Raw genomic sequence first — 17,026 nt, 5'->3', positions numbered from 1 at the left:
TGTCAGGCACTATGTGCTAAGTGCTGGGGTTACAAAGAAAAACAAAAAACTTTCTGGATTTGAAGGAGTTTATAGTGTAATGGAGAGACAACACGCAAACAATTATCTACAAAGGAGAAAGACAAAATAAATTTGGGGTAGTCTCAGAGGGAAGACACCAAGATTAAAGAGGACTGGAAAAGACTTTCTGAAGAGGATGGGACTTGAGCTGAGACCTGAAAGAAGCCAGGGAAGCCAGGAGTCAGACAGAAGGAAGGAGAGAGCTCCAGGCATGCAAACCTGGCTGTAGCCAGCAAAAATGTTTGGAATGTACTAGGTCAGGGGAATAAAAGGGAATAAGGTATAAGAAGACTGTAAAGATAGGAAGGGGCCAAGTTGGGAAGGGCTTTAAAAGCCAAACAGGATTTTATGTTTGATCCTGGAGGAAATAGAGAGTCACTGAAGTTTATTGAATTGTGAAAGAGGTGACATAGAGTCTCTGAAGTGGGGGGAGGGAAAAGAAATACATTTAGAAAAGATGGGGATGTGAAAATTAAAGGTAGCAATAATAATTTTTAAAAATAAGTAAGGAGAGGGGCAGCTAGGTGGCGCAGTGGATGGAGCACTGGCCCTGGATTCAGGAGGACCTGAGTTCAAATCTAGCCTCAGACACATAACACTAGCTTATTACCCTGGGCAAGTCACTTAACCCCATTGCCTAGCCAAAAAAATAATAATAATAATAATAATAATTAAGGAGAAGAAAGAAGGTAACAATGACAGAATTTTCATGACCCAAGCACAGGGATCTACAGAACAGCTAGATTTTGAACCCTGAGGAGGGAGAGAGCTTGGAAGGCATAGGGGTAGGAGGTGGGGGTACAAGGAGAGCTCCTTATTGGAGTGCTGAGGTAGCAAACTTAGGTGCAATAAAGCCTAATCTTGAAAGCCAGACTAAACAGCGGAACTAACTATAGGAGAAAAGCACTAGGATTTCACCCTCCAGGCCAAAGGGTTGGGAGAATCACATTCCAGAAAGATGACACATCCACAGCCCTCTCTAAACAAATCCATTTGGATAAACCTGGCTAAAAGTGTTTGTGTGGAGAGCAGGGGTGCAACAAGAAATATCATTGAAGAAAGGAAGAGACATATATCAGAACAAATTTCTATCTTTACAGTCAGGTTTTGAGTGTCTTAGTTTGCTGTATTTGCCTATTTATTTTGGTTTTGTGTGCTTCACCTGTGATTCCTAAAAAGTTCCTTTTATACTGTAATTACTGGTTAGAGGTGACTACCAAGAGGGACTTTTGTAGGACTTAAGAAAGGACAAGGGGAAAGTGATGGTAATCTTTTGGTTTAGGGGAACGTCTCCCCTAGGAAGTGGGCAGACCTAGGATGATAGCAGCTCCTTGCTGTAGTCTGGGGTACAAGCCTTTATAGGATCATAAGACAGTTAAATAATTCAAATGCTAGGGAATCACAGTTACAAGCCATCAGGTGGTTATAAGCTCTGAGAGAAGGGTCTGTGTTGTCTGTATCCAAAATACCTAGCACAAAACAGGTAGTCAAAGGATATTAATTGAATTAAATTATTTGGTTTAGATGAAAAAGTATGGCATTGTTGAATACATAACAGGTTATATTTGAATGAATAAATTAATAAAAAAGTATTTATTTATTAAACTCTATGTTCCCAACATTGTGCATTCCCCACCACTCACCAATATGAAATCTTCCTTTTGGTCGAGCCAGAGTCCTTAATTTCCCCCCATATAAATGTCCATGTTCCTACCTCTCTGATCTGGCTTGTGCTGTTTCCTCTGCCTGGAGTCCTCTTCCACTCCTCTCCAGCCACCCAAAGCCCACCTGTCCTTTAAAGTCTTACTCTTTCATGAAACCTCCCAAACTTCCTAGTAAATGAGTTGAATGGCCAGACCCAAAAGTTTCATGGACTGAGTCAAGTGTGAAGGGCAGGTTTCAGAAGCTAATGTGATCTTGGTCTGCAAAAAGAAAGCTTCCATGACTATAGAGGGAACAATCCCTCTGTCCTCTGTCCTAGTCAGATTTTACTGGCAGCATTACAGTCATTTATGGACTCTATTTTAAAGAGGAAGAATACTGATAAACTAGCTAAGGGAAGGCAACCAAGATGACAAAAAGCCTTAAGAGTTCCTTTGGATCTCCAAAACTGGAGGTGTTAAACCTAGAGGATGCTTAGGAGACATATTAGAGTTTTATTCTGTTGGGTGAGTGGCTCACATAGCCTAACTTGACCAGCCTAGACAGACTCTGATCATGCTTTCCTTTACTCCCCAGTCATTTCTTCTCTAGACATCTTATATAAACCATTGTGCATGAACCACTGTCTGCCCCTTGGCTACCACTCCCACCTCCTACTTCTGAAACTACAGCCAATTCAATACAGCCATTGCAATTAGTAAGGATGTTGTACAAATCTGCTCCCCCATGGTTCCATTAACCATCTCCGTAGATTTCAAACCAAAATGTCCTCCCTGGCCAACATTCCCCTATACGTGTGGAATCCCCTTATTAGAATATAAGCTTTTTGAGGGCAGGGATTATAGCAACTTCCCATTGATATTTGTGTCCCCAGTGACCTGCACACAGTAAGCATTTAATAAGTGTTTTTTTCATTGTCAGTTTGCTCATCTGTAGAATGAAGGGTTGGATCAGATCAGGAAGATGTCACTTCCAGCTCTAAATCTATGTAACCATACTAGCTTCTGGGGATACAAAAACAAAACCTAAAACAGTCTGTGCCCTAGGACAATTGATATTTTACTGGGAGCAACGGAACTCCTATAAAGCTTACCATTTATATGACATCATTTATCATGGTTATGGTCCTGTTGTCCAACTTTTTAAAAAATATTATTTTATTTTTCCCCTAATTACATGTAAAAGCAATTTGTGTTGTCTAATATTTGAGGTGCCCTGGTGATCTCTCCCCAATGAGATAACAGATTCCTTGAAGGATTGGAGCTGTTTTATTTTTCTCGTGTGTTCTCTCTCACCCTCCCCACCAGCACAGGTCTGAATACAGATGAAGAGGTGTGGTAGACGGAGAAGAAAGAATTCTGGATTTGGAGTAAAAACACCTGGGTCCTGGTTCTGACCCTTACTAGTTTTGTGACTTTGAACAAGACACAAGCATTCTGGACCCCAAGTTTCCTCCTTTGCAAAGTGAGCATAATAAATAAATAAGTACTTACTACTGTGCTGACCATTCTTGTCATGTGGAACCAAATGAGATAATAAAGGTAAGATCCTGTGTAAACCAGAAAGGGCTGTATAACATTAACTAAGAACACACACTTGCTGCTTTAAGATCTAGCACTTTCAGGAGACAATAACACAAAAAGTTTAAAACTGCAAATGGAGGGCTTTAACTCTGAGAGGAAAACCATCCATCTGCTCTGGGAAGATAACGATAGTAAGCATTTCTGTAGTGTTTTAAGGTTTACAAAGTCATATACATGTATTATCTCATTTGAATCTGAAGTAGGTGCTATTATTATCCTCATCTTATGGAAGAGGGAACTGAGGCAGACAGAAGTTAAGTGACTTGTCCAGGGTAACACAGCTATTAAGATCTGAGGCTGGATTTGAACTTGGGGCTTCCTGAGGACACTTCTAGCTCTTTACCAAAGGAATATGACTCCTCCCCCCAGCATGTAGACAAATATTTTTAGAATATTTGGGTCCCTCCTGGCTGTACAATTTGCACCTGTGAACTCCACTCAAGAACTGTGTTTTTCTGGACTATTTTGCTTCCCTGGTGACCAAAGTCTATAGTTAACAAACCCTGCTTACCCTCAGGGCTGAAAGCCAAAAAGTCAAGGGGGAGGGGGGACCCAGCACAAACATTATAAGGGTGCCAACTGTCGGGCCCCCAACAATAAGCTAAATTCCATGAAAGAAATGTTAAGGAGACTAGAGTGAGTGAGGCAAAAAAGCTACTTTAAAAAGAGGGAGAATGCTAGTGTTGTATCTGTGTCCTGTAGCAGAACAGAGCAAAGTAAACTCCAGTGTTTGGCTTTTCAGGACGGGATAAGCCTGCTGAGAGCTGCATCTTTGTGTTCCTCTAGGCAGATGGGGATTATAAAAGATGCACAACTACTCCATTTGTTTTCATGACGGACAAAAGGAATCAGTGGCTGGTACTGAAGGCCAGCTGAAACAGGGCTCTGCTTTCATTAACGCATAAAAGGCAGTTATGAGCCACTTCATCACTAAGGGAGATTTCTTCTTGAAAAATGCCATTTGGAACACTACAGCAAAGTTCATCAACATTAGAGTTAGTTATCTGATGTTATTTTTTGCCTTCCAGGCAGAGAAGCATCACCCTCTGTGATAGTCTATCTTCCATACAACATTTAGCTCTAGCTCCAAGGGCGGGGAGCCCTATCAAAGCTGCTGTATACAATTCCATGTAATCCAACAAATTCAGAAGAGAAAAGCACTGAAAATCACTTTAGTTTCCATATTAGTAATTTTGTTTTCTAGGTCAATCAGAGAGGAGTGTTCCAATCCTGATCCTGTCACACATGGGCAAACCACTCTGCAGTTCTTTCTCCATGATATAAGAGGGTTTTGAATGAAAGAAAAACATTTACTAAATGTTCACTATGTAGCGAGCACAGCACTAAGCTTTAGGGATATAAAAGTCAGACAATCCTTGCCTTCAATAAGCTTACATTCTAGTAGGGTTAGACAGATTACAAGAACAACAAAAACAACAATAATGACAACAATTGACCACTAGTTTATACAGTGCTTTAAAGTCTGTAAAGAGCTTTACATACATCATCTCATTTGAGCTTCACAACACTGTAAGGTAGATTTTATTTTCATCTGGAAGAGGAAGAAGAAGAAGAGGAGGAAGAGGAAGAGGAAGAGGAGGGGAAGGGGGAGAAGAAGAGGAGGAGGAAGAAGAAAGAGAAGAAGAAGGAGGAAGAGTTGAAGATGAGGAAGGATTTGACTTGGGTCTTCCTTATTCCAAGTCCGGGGCTCTGTTACACCACCTAGCTGCCCCACTATCTCTCAGGTTCTAAGCTGAGGTCATGGAGTTACACCTACACCGTACCTTATGGAGCCACAATGGGAGGTTTTCTGAATCACTGTTCAAGGAATGCCTTTGCTGAACTGCTGCCCAGCAGTAGGAGTCCACAAAAGCAGCCTGGCGCCAGGAGAAGGAACTGGGAGAGAAGCAGCTTATCTGTGTACCTAGGAAACAAAGTACAATATTGCTAAGAACTGAAAACATCTTTGTGACAGAAAATTGTTAATATCATTGTTAATATGACAGGAATTATTAATACCAAATGTAATATGGGCTGCCATTCCCTTGCAATGTCAGAATTTCAGTAACGTCCTTGCATTCCTGCTCTTAAGATATTTACTCTCCATTAGGTTGAGCTGAGCCACACCCTAGGTCCCCCCACCCAGGGATGTTGCCTTGTTGGGGAGCCCAACTCAAGCTAGATCTCAGCTAGTGTTCTTGCCTGCTTCCACTGGGACTCAGGGCATGAAAGGCAAAACAGTCAGAATGAAGTAGCTTTCCTTGCCTGGACTGCCAAGGCCTCCTGGGGTCTCATGACCAGGCCTCATACTGCCTCCTCCCTGTCTCCTCCTAAAACTATAAAAACCTTTTCCTAACTTCTTTGGTTAGGAAACCCACTGGACATCTCCCAAGGTGGCAACTTTGCTACCTGGTCATCTCACTTTAAGACACTTCATCCCTCAACTCCTGACTTTGATTTATTTCAGCACTTGACACATGTAATGTGCCTTCTGACCCATTCATTCACGCATTCACTCCCCCAGACAGCATCCACTTCAACTGGCAACTACACAAAGCACCGTCTTGGTAGGGTGGCAGGGGATGGGGAGAGGCTGTATAGAACAAGACTCATTAGATGTTGACAACTTGGACCATGCCAGGAATCTGACGGCAGTCTAGGCTAGGAAGACAGAGCATGCCCAGCTGTTAAAGTTGGAAGAGACCTTAGCACTCAACTAACCCAGCCTCCTCAAGCTACACATCCAGTTAAATTTTTCTGTCCCCACATTCCCTATGGAGGAATATTTACCCCTTACCCCCAAACTTTCAGTGGAATGTGAATTCTCTGGGAGCAGAGAATGTGTCCTTTGGTCTTCTTATCTCTAGGGCTTAGCACAAATACCTTGCACAGAATAAGGGCTTAATAAATATTGGCTGAATTGAAATAAAGTGATAATAAATACTAATTGCTGATGTTTACATAGGGCTTTAATGTTTACAAAGCACTTTACATAAATTATCTCAGTTGATTCTCCTAAATCCCCATTTTACAGAAGAGCAAAGTGAGTCTGAAAGAGGTAAAGTTACTTACCCAAAGTCACACAACTAGGAAGAGTGTGAGGCAGAACTTGAACTTAAGTTAAGTCTAGAGCTCTATCTACAACTTTTGTTTTGCTCTTAAAAGGTCTGATGTGAATAGTGTGGACCTCTTGGTCACAGTCATCTTTCCATTATGTTAACAATGTAAGACATCATGTAATAAAGTGCAAAGGTATTATCTGTGTAATGAACACAGCCTACCATGTCATCCACTGTTAACAAAGAGTGCAAGGTTCCCACCCCCACCCCACCCCCGACCCCGGTGAAGTACATATGCTTGCTTCCATGCATGCTTTCCCCCTCTGCTTTGGGAGCAGTAGGCATGTCTCTGCAGGCTGACTAGCTAGCCTTATAATGCTGTACATTTGCAAGGGGGTTAGTTATGGGTGCCAATTTGAGACAAAGAAGCAGACTGTTGCTAACTGATCTCTCCAGGGATCAAGCCTAAAGCCTGATTTCTTAAGCATTGTGTTCTAAGTGTGGCCATGGGACCACAATCAAGAATGAAAATTACATAGATAAGAAACACTTGGGCGCCCAACAGCAATGGATTTCTAAAGAATAATAAGAAGGTGCCTTTTGTTTTGGTAATTTAAAACCAAGGCATTATAATACACTGAGGTTTTATAACAAGGGAGAAGAGGGGGTGCACCATACATGCCTACCTGCCTAGGAGGACAAGATAGTGGGTACTGGAGGGCAGTATGAATAAGCCACACCTACGGTTAATATAAAAGCTAATCCTTTAAATAAGAAGTATTATAAATTTACATTAAGAGAAGGAAAAGGTATTGGGTAATTAGCCAACGGGGAGTCTTTTGTTGAGCACACTGAACCCTTGTTAAATCTCTCTCTTCTATAGAGGAAGTTTGTCTTTTTTCTCCCAAAAAGTTGGAGGGGGGGGTCTTATGACCTAGCATACTGCAGTCCTTATAGGTACTGGCTGGGAAGGGGGGTACTGACCCCCAAATCTCTTCATGTTGCAAGTGCTTTTGACATCAGACAGCAGAAATGAGATCCCACAGATAGATGTTTCAGAAAGATATTCTGAGTCCATATGAGGATAATCTCAGAACGAGATCTGTTTAAAAAGCAGAATGGATTAAATGGTCTTAGGAAGTTGTGAATTCCCAATTATTGGAGGTATTCAAGTACTAGACAATGAGCACTGGTCAGGTATATTCTAAAGGGAATTCCTGTTTACATGTGGATTATCATAGTTGTCCCTGAACTCTTTCCCACCTCTGATATTTTGTGTCTGACCAAGTGTAACTGAACATCAAGGGAAGGAAATATGTGCTCACGAAGGTCTAGTCAAAACCTGTGCAAGATATGTCAAGTTATTGCCAAATGTGGCAGTGCACAGCACAGCTACAGGGAAAATGGAGGGTCAGGTCTCACAAGCTTGGGTGTTCAGCATTGCGGTAGGCTGTTCACACTGGGTGTCATTAAGTTTGGCATTAAGATGGTGAGCCCTTTGGGGGAAGGAGGTACCAGGCTGCCCAGACAGGTGAACCAGCCCAGGTAAGAAATAGAGCAGGTTAACCTTCTATTGGCTATGAGGAGCCACTTCCACTCTGGGCAGGAAAGGGTAACCCTGCTAAGTAAGTTAGAGTAGCGCAGATTTACTTTTCTTTCTGCCTCAGCCCTGTGTCTCCAGGCTACTTGTAGTCTTTTTGCTGGCTGGAAACCCAGGCAACACTTGGGCCATTGCTTGGCCCTGTATTATGCTGTAAGGATTGGCAAAGTCGGGTATAACATCACTAAGAGAAAACAGACACCACCACCTCAGGGTCAGAAAGCCCTGAGTGGCCTGATGACAGGTGGAAAGTATTGCCAAGAGCATGTAAACAGCTTCTCAACTTCCTTAGTCTGGTTCAGATAAGACTTGAGTTTGGCCAATTCTTTCTTGGCATTCTGTCTCAGTATGCTGTTATTGTTGGTTCTGTTTTTAAGGAGGCTTGCTCGAAAGGGCTCTATGACTATTTGGGCCAAGTGTCAGTGACTGCCCACTCATGAGGACGTCTCAGTATGCATGGATCCCTGTTTATTGCAGGAAGCAAACAGGAAGTGGGGTAAGAAAATAGGGCAAGAATACCAGAAGGAGACCAATGGAATTGAGGTTGCCAGGATACCAGAGGGTTGATCTTCTGTGGGTGTAGCCGGGTAAGAAGGGATACTGAATAAGGACCCATCACATGAGAAAAATCCTTCAATTATCTAACCATTTCCAAACAGTCAAAGTCACCCATTAGCTTCTCTGGATAACAAAATATCTGTGGCAGATTATACTGAGGTTTTCAGAGTTTGATGGAATATTGTCTCCATAATCTTCTGCTCTGCTTTTTTTTCCTTTTTAGAAATTTTTATTTTCTTCTTTATTACAAACTTAAGCATCAACAAATAAACATTTCAATATGCAAAGAAAAACAAGAGAAGATTGTACATAAAACCATAAACTATTTTATAGTTTTAAAAAATGTACATAGGACAAAGTTGTCCTATGTACATCCCCTTCTGAACTTTTTTGTTTTCTTCTTTGTAATTTTTAAAACTTTTTTTGCATCTCTATCATTAGCCATAAACTCAGCCTGCCTCCAAAGCTGTCTCTTGTAAGACATATAGTCAATCAAAACAATTTAATACATTGGGCAGATCTGAAAATGGACGCCTCTTTCTACCCTTTTTTGCCAAGAAATGGGTAGAATTATTTAATCATCTTTGCATTAATCAGAGTTTTGAAATCTTTCAAAGCTGTGTTTTCAAATATTGTGGTCACTGTATAAATTGTTCTCCTGGTTCTGCTCACTGTACTCTACATTAGTTCATACCAGTCTACCCCAGGTTCCTTTGAGATAGACAAGGGTATTTGCCATATTCGTAATTTCCCCCAGTGCAGCAGTATCTCATTACATCCATGTGCCACAATTTGTACCAGCCACTCATTAACTGCTGGGCACTCACTTTTTTTCCCCCAACTCTTAAAATTGCTGCTACAAATTTTTTGTACACATGGATCCTTTCCCTGTCTTTGACATGTTTGGGGGTACATACCTACTAACAGTATCACTGGGACAATAGTCATAATTTAGTGGTTTTGGAAGCATAGTTCCAAATTCCTTTCCAGAATGGCCGGACCAGTTTACAGCTCCATCTGGTTTGTTCTCTAATACCTTTGTCAGAAAGGTAGATCATTTCCACAGGAGACATCTAAAGTGAGTCAACTTGAACTTCTACTTTGCCATACTGTATACTCCTACTTGTTAGGCTGTGTTCGTAACAGAGAAGAAGACAATGCTTAGCATGGTCAAACATGAAATTTAAACTTAAGGAGAACAGATTTTTAAAAAAATTTAGAAAAGCTAAGTGAGGAGGTAGATGATCTCCCCTGGCTTTCTGGAATTATTTTCAATGGTACACATAGAATGTATAGATGGGATTGTGAAGTATCATGAGTGATTTTTGAAAAATCACCACAAAAGGGAAAGGTGCCTCAAGGCAAGAGACAGACAAGTTTCCTGATATTTCAAAGGCAAGAAAAAGGCATACATTTCAGACTCTAGGCCAGTGAGATCAATGATGAATCCTGGTCATTTTTTGGAATGGAATATTAAGTGAGGATAGTTGATGAACTCTTGAGAAGAAAGGAGAGCTGCTCTTAATAAATGCAAGCCACCAGGGCCAGATGTTCTTTTTAAAATTTTTATTATTTATTTTTAACACTCTTTTTTTAAATTTTGAGTACCAAATTTTCTCCCTCCCTCCCACCCTTCTGCCACTGATTAAGAAGGCAAGCAATAATAAACAATTATACATGTGAAATCATGCAAAACATATTTCCATATTAGCCCTGTTGCAATAAAAAAAAGCAAGAAAAATAGAAAGTGAAAAAATTATACTTCAGTTTGTACTCTGAGTTCATCAGTTCTCTCTCTGGAGGCAGATATCATTTTTCATCATGAGTGCTTTGGAATTATCTTGAATTATTGTATTGATCAAAGTAGCTAAGACTTTCATAGTTGATCATTGTTACAATATTGCTGTTACTATGTAACACTGATCTCCTGGTTTTGCTCACTTCACTCTCCATCAGTTCATACAAGTCTCACCAGATTTTTCTAAAAGCATCCTACTCATCATTTTTATAGCACAGTAGTATTCCATCACAACCATATATATGCCACAACTTGTTCAGCCATTCCCCGATTGATTGGCAACCCCTTAGTTTCCAATTCTTTGCCAATACAAAAAGAGCTGCTGTAAATATTTTTGTACATTTATGCCCCATTTCTTTGATCTCTCTGCAGTACAGACCTAGTAATGGTATTGTTGGGTCAAAGGGCATGCACACTTTTATAGCTCTTTGTGCATAGTTTCAAATTTTGCTCCAGAATGGTTGGATCAGCTCACAACTCAACCAACAGTATATTAGTGTCTCTATTTTTTTTTTACATCCTCTCCAGCATTTGTCATTTTCATTTTTTTCAATGTTAAGCAATCTGATAGGTGTGAAGTGGTACCTCAGAGTTGTTTTAACTTGCATTTCTCTAATCAGTAGTGATTTAGGACATTTTTTCATATGATTATGGAGAGCTTTGATTTCTTCTTCTGAAAACTGCCTGTTCATATCCTTTGACCATTTATCAACTGGGGAATAGCTCTTATTCTTTCCCTATTTCCTGATTTTTTTCTTCTTCTAATTTTGACTCCCTTGGTGTTATTTGTGCAAAAACTTTTTAATTTCATTTAATCAAAATTATCCACTAAATGTCCTGTGATCATCTCTATCCATTGTTTGGTTATAAATTCTTTCCTTATCCATAGATCTGACAACTAAAATTTTCCATACTCCCCTAATTTGCTTTTGATATCACTCTTCATGTCTAAATCATGTATCCATTTTGACTTTATCTTGGTATATGCTGTGAAAAGTGGATCTATGCCTAGTTTTTGCTTTCTAGTTTTCCCAGCAATTTTTATCAAATAGAGGCCACAGGGAGCCACTAGAGTTTATTAAGGAAGCAGGTGACATGGTCAGACCTGCACCTCAGGAAAACAATTTTGGTAGTTGTGGGGAAGATGGACTGAAAAGGGAAGAGACTAGAATCTGGGGAACCAACTAAGTTACTGTAATAGTTCAGGTGAGAGCTGCTGAAGTCCTGAACTAACATGGTAACCATGTGAGTCGAGAGAAGATGATTGATATGAGGGATCTTGTGGAGGTGGAAATGATAAAATTTAGCAATTGATTGGATATGCAGAATTAGGGAGATTAAGGAATCAAGAAAGCCACTGAGGTGTGAACTGACAGAAATCAGGACATTTAGAAGAGGGGTGAGTTGAGGGGAAAATGAAATATGTTTTAGACATGATATATTTAAGATGTATGTATATGGGACTTCCAGATCAAAATATCTAATGGGTGGTTGGTGATACGGCACTTAGCACAAGAGTTAATAGATAATAATAGCTAACATTTATTTACTCTCCATGTAATTTGAGTCACCTCTGCCATGCCGGGTTCGGTCACCATAATAAGGAAAAACAAGGGTGGAGATCCTCTAGTTAGCTTCCTATGACTAAGCAAGTGAACTTACAGTCTGCAGTTCACAGCTCTGAGGCCTAATATCAAAACTTATAATCACTAAATCATGTCAAACTGATTAATACTGATTGGAATAAGATAGGAGTCCAATTAATCATCTATCACAGGAGTAACGAAAGCAAAAATGAAACCATTCCTGACCTTGAGGAACCCACATTCTACTGGGAAAGACAACGGGTGCATGTGTGTATGTCTGTATATATACAGGTATACATGTATATACATAGAATATGATGTACAAATACAAAGTGATTTTGAGATGTAGGGTACTGGAACATGGAGGGAGGTTAGATAGAAGGACTTGAGCTGAGTCTTGAAGGACACAAGGGATATGGAGATAGAGGCTAGAAAAGAATGCATTTCAAACACTGGGAGGAGCCAATATAAAGGCATAGAGACAAGAGTTGGAGTGCATGTAAGGAACAGCAAGAAGGCCAGGTCTATTGGACCATAGAGTTTGGAAAAGGGGGTAATGTTTGTATAGTAAGTCTAGAAAGGCAGGTTGGGGTCCAGATTTTGAAGGGCTTTCAATGCCAAGCAAATGAGTTTATGGTTAATTTAGCCATCGTGGTTTCTCTTTCTCTGTGTTCACTAGCCATCCCTTTAAAATACGCCTTATAATTTTGCTAAGAATAAAAGTCCAGCTCATTGACCTCCAGCTTAAGTATTCTATTTTTTTGCCTTTTTTTTTTGGACTATTCAAACATTTGCCCCTCCAGAGCTACGGTACTTCTCCCATTTTATGAGATCTTTTGCTGACGTTGGTGACAGGGACACAATGATGACATCTATCCACTCTCTGAATAGTCTCAGATGCAGTTTATGTGGTGAGCAGCTCATCAAAGACAACTAGAGGCGGTCTTTACTATCACCCTACTCGTCTTTGAAATCAGCTCCCAACTGGTCATTTTACTGTATTCTTTCTAGACTAAAGTGCCTTCTCTATGGCAGAGAAAACAAAATTTAAATAAGAAATAGCTTCTCCTCTTCTTTTATCGTCATCAACCTATGCACTATAAGTTGAGGTCTTTTTTTGTGTCTGATATTCCTCTCTTCCCCAATACAGTTACAGCATTCTCCCAATTTTCATCTGATTAAATATCAGATGAATTACATTTTATGTACTAAAAGAACTTGTAGATATAATTGTGAATTTTTCAGCAATGCTGGGGAATAATGGAAGAGGCAGAAGCCTGGACAGGTCCATGTATTGTTCCTTTCAACAAGAGTTTAAGAAACTGTGGACCAATAATTTTAAAAGTGATATTTGATAAAATTCTAGCCTGAATTATTAAACCAAAGTACTATGCACACCAGAAGGAAGCAGTCATCACAATGAACCAATAAATGTTCTCCAAAGAGTAAATCAATGAGAAATAAATTTCTTTTTTTTTGGATAGAGTAGTAAACTTGTAGTATGAAGAAAATATTGTCAAAACTGTCAAACCCATTGGTGAAAATCATATATATTAACTTTCTCATGATGCCCTTGCATAATGAGGGAATGTATAAAGGCAAGGAGAGGGTGTACATGATTTTATCTGTGTGAGGAATTCTCCACATGGAAATTCTCTCCTATAATGCAAATGACAGTTCATCCCTAACTTTCAGTCTTTGAGGGCCACCTGGGGATGTAGGCAAGTTAAGTGAGTTGCTCATGGTCATGCTCTAGTATATGTTAAGAGGCAGAATTTGAACCAAGGTCTTGCTGAACGAGACTTGCTCTGGATCCATTAGAGAAATGGAATCAAACTTAAATGGAGTTTGATTCCTGCAGGCTGAATATTAGACAACAACAAATTAATATCATCTATGTTTTACTGAATTTTATCTATTTTGTTTAACATTTGCCAATTACATTTTAATCTGCTTCCTGTAGCACTTAGGGCTGTAGTAAGCCAAATGTCCACAGGCCATGAGTTTGATACCTCTGCCTTCTTACATCAAGCTTTCTCTTGTCCTTTGAGATAAGTTTGAGAAATTTGGGCCCAATGATAAAGCAATTAAATGGATTCATAATTAGTGGATGTGCTATACCCAAAGAGTGTTGATTAATGAACTATTGTGAACCTGAAAGGGGGTTACTTTTTTCACTGAATTCTGTCTTGGCCCTGTCCTTTTTTTCATTTTTGCCACCAATACAGAAAAAGACATAAAAGGAATGCTTATTAAATTTACAGAGGACACAAACAGGAAAGGATAGCTAACATGACAGTGAGAATTCAGTAAGACCTCAATCAGTTGGAACAACAGCAGTTAAGTCTTTTAAGGCCAAGTACCTTACTACAAGTACCTTTTGTTTTCTTACTTCAAGTACCAGAGACTTCATCATTGTAAGGAGTCCTTTCACTTACACAGATTACATTTTTTGTGATTTGCTATGGCTGAAAATAAATTCATTATTTTTTTATCTAAAGTTGTATCTAGGAGTTTTTTGGCACTTAGCTAGCGAGGCTGGTCACCAGACCAAAAAACAAAAAACAAAACAAAACCAAAAAAAACATACTTCCCATGAATAGGGTTTAAATCACAAAGCCTAATTAAATGCATCAGAGATAATGCTTGTTTGGAACAGCCTTCAAATAGTCACCACCTCTATGCTATGATGAAACATCAGAACAGGACTTTGGTGAAAGAAGCTTTAAAATAAGAGAAATAAATGTAAAAATTGAGTTTCAAGGAGCACTAGATTTGGAATTAGAGCACTTGAATCCTGACTCTGCTACTTAAGTACTGTGTGATCTTGGGCAAGTCATTTGCCCTTTTCAGGGCCTCATTTTCTTATCTTTTACAGGAGGAGGTTGGATCAGAACAGGAGTTCTTAACCTTTTTTTATGCTTTGATCCTCTTTGGCAGTCTGGTGAAGCCTATAAACCCAGTCTCAGAATAATGTTTTTAAATATAAAAATAAAATAGATAGGATTAACAAAGGAAACCAAATGTTAGTGAAAATAAAGACGTAACTTCTTTTCCCATCCAAGTTCATGGACCCTCCTGAAATCTGTCCACAGATCCCTTGGGAGTTCATGGACTCCTGGTTAAGACCCTGGACTAAATGATTTCTAAGGTCCTTACCACTTCTAAATCCTAGAATCCCAAAGTCTAAAAAATGTTAACCAGAATAAAACAGATGCTTCTAAACTTTCCCCCCTCCCACCAAGGTAAAAAAGGTAAAAAACCAACTCTTTCAAATCCATGAGACACTAGCACTCTTTGAGTCTCAAACTAGAAAGCTGGAATTGTAAAAGAAAATACATTCATTTTGGCCAGGGGTGGGGAACCTTTGGCCTCAGGGCCACATGTGCAGATGTGGCCTTGAGGCTGAAGATTCTCCACTCCTGCAAGCCTTCCTTGGTTTATTACTAGAACTGGCTTATGAAAGGAGGAGCAGAAATACACTTGATCTTAACCTCAATAGACAGAAAAATGATGTTTCTTACAAAGTAACAATTGTTCCACTAAAATTGGTCCAATCAAATCTCATTCTCTAGAGTACAAATTGATGGCTTAGAAAATTGTCCTTCTCACTATCCACATCCTGAGATACATTGCCCTAAACTACTCAAGGGCTGAGAATTATCATTTTTCTTCTGTCTCTATAGAAGACTGGGCAAAGGCTATTCAACAGGGGAAGGCAAATAATTTGATTAAACAGAGCAATTTCTTCAGGCACTGTTGAGCAGTATATCTGTAATATTGCCTCACTGTGAGGGAAAATGTGTACTTTTCAAGTATATACAACTTAATTACTTTACAGAATATTAAAAGGTACTTCGTTTAGTTTAGGCAAGAATGAAGATGGCAAAATGTAGTGGGAAGAGCAAGTCAGCAGACTTCCTTGTTGTGTGGCCTTGGGGATACCTAATACCCTTTCTGGACCTAAAGTTTCTTACTTGTACACTGAAAGAGTTGGACTAGATGATCAATTTCTAAGTCCTTTCTGGCTTTAAAGTTTGATGCATGAGGCAGTAGTAAACGTAGGTAGGAGTCATGTTTGGTTACCTGGTAATAGCTAGTGTCTCAAAGGTAAGACCAGGGCTAAGCAGGGAGGTGTGGTTACCACCATAGCCAAGAACAGAATGGAACAGGGCTAAGATCAAGACCGGAGATAAGAGCATGACACTGGCATTTTTTTCCTCCTTATTTATGTTTCACTAAGCATATATGTAAAGAGCTCTGCCACATTTAAAATGTCACATGTGCCACATATTCATAATAATAATGCTGGGATTTCTATTCAAGTTAGCATGCTAAAGAATGAGAAGACACAAACCAAAAAGAACTCTTTGTCCTTTGTCCTAAAAAATCACCATGACCCAGAGGAATAAGAAAAAAAAAGTGTAAGACTAAAAAAAGAAGAAACGATAATGTATGGAAAATACATCTAGTGTACCCTGGAAAGCAAGCCCACCATATCTACCATTCCATTAAAATGATAAACTGCTGGCAATGCTCAGGCAATGGCTAGTGTATTTAACGTAGGTATGAGAAATGTAGAATATAAGCTTCGTGAGGATAGGCTTTGTTTCATTTTTGGTTTTTGACACCCAGGATCTAGCTTGGTATCTGATACAGAAAAGTCTGCTGAATTGAAAATAAGGTCTCCCTAAAGCCCTACAGATACTTCTTGGGCCTATGTGTCTTACAGTTGTTACAGTACATATTAGCAATAGCTCTGAGGCAGCTAGGTGAAGCAGTAGATACAGCACTGAATCCAGATGAGGAAGACCTGAATTCAAATCCTGCCTCGAATACCTACTAGCTATGTGACCTCTGACAGATACCTTCACTTCTCTACAATTCAATAATAGCACCCACCTTACAGGATTTTGGTGAGGATTAAATGAGATGATAGTGGTAAAGTGCTTTGCAAACCTTAATGCGTCTAGTAAATGCTAGCTATGGTCATTATTGGGCAACTGGGTATTACAGTGGATAGAGTGCCAGACCTGGAGTCACGAAGAACTGAGTTCCAATGTGGCCTCAGATACTTAATAGATGTGTGACCCTGGGCAAGTCATTTAACCCTGTTTGTC

At 39.6% G+C, this 17,026-nt stretch overlaps 1 protein-coding gene across 2 annotated transcripts in view; it reads right to left on the bottom strand.

Moving 5' to 3' along the window:
- The window catches only part of PANX1 (pannexin 1), a 54,314-nt gene that overhangs the window by 22,508 nt on the left and 14,780 nt on the right, over window positions 1–17,026 (bottom strand). For both annotated transcript variants that reach the window (XM_021000694.2, XM_021000693.2), the window contains exon 2: window positions 5,090–5,229. In XM_021000694.2, the coding sequence (XP_020856353.1) occupies window positions 5,090–5,229 (140 nt within the window). The remainder of the gene's footprint in view (window positions 1–5,089; window positions 5,230–17,026) is intronic.

This window comes from Phascolarctos cinereus, unplaced genomic scaffold (assembly GCF_003287225.1).
Source record: "Phascolarctos cinereus isolate Bilbo 61053 unplaced genomic scaffold, phaCin_HiC Scaffold_726;HRSCAF=1367, whole genome shotgun sequence".
Classification (NCBI taxonomy): Eukaryota; Metazoa; Chordata; class Mammalia; order Diprotodontia; family Phascolarctidae; genus Phascolarctos; species Phascolarctos cinereus.
This window is presented reverse-complemented; position numbering and strand designations above follow the sequence as displayed.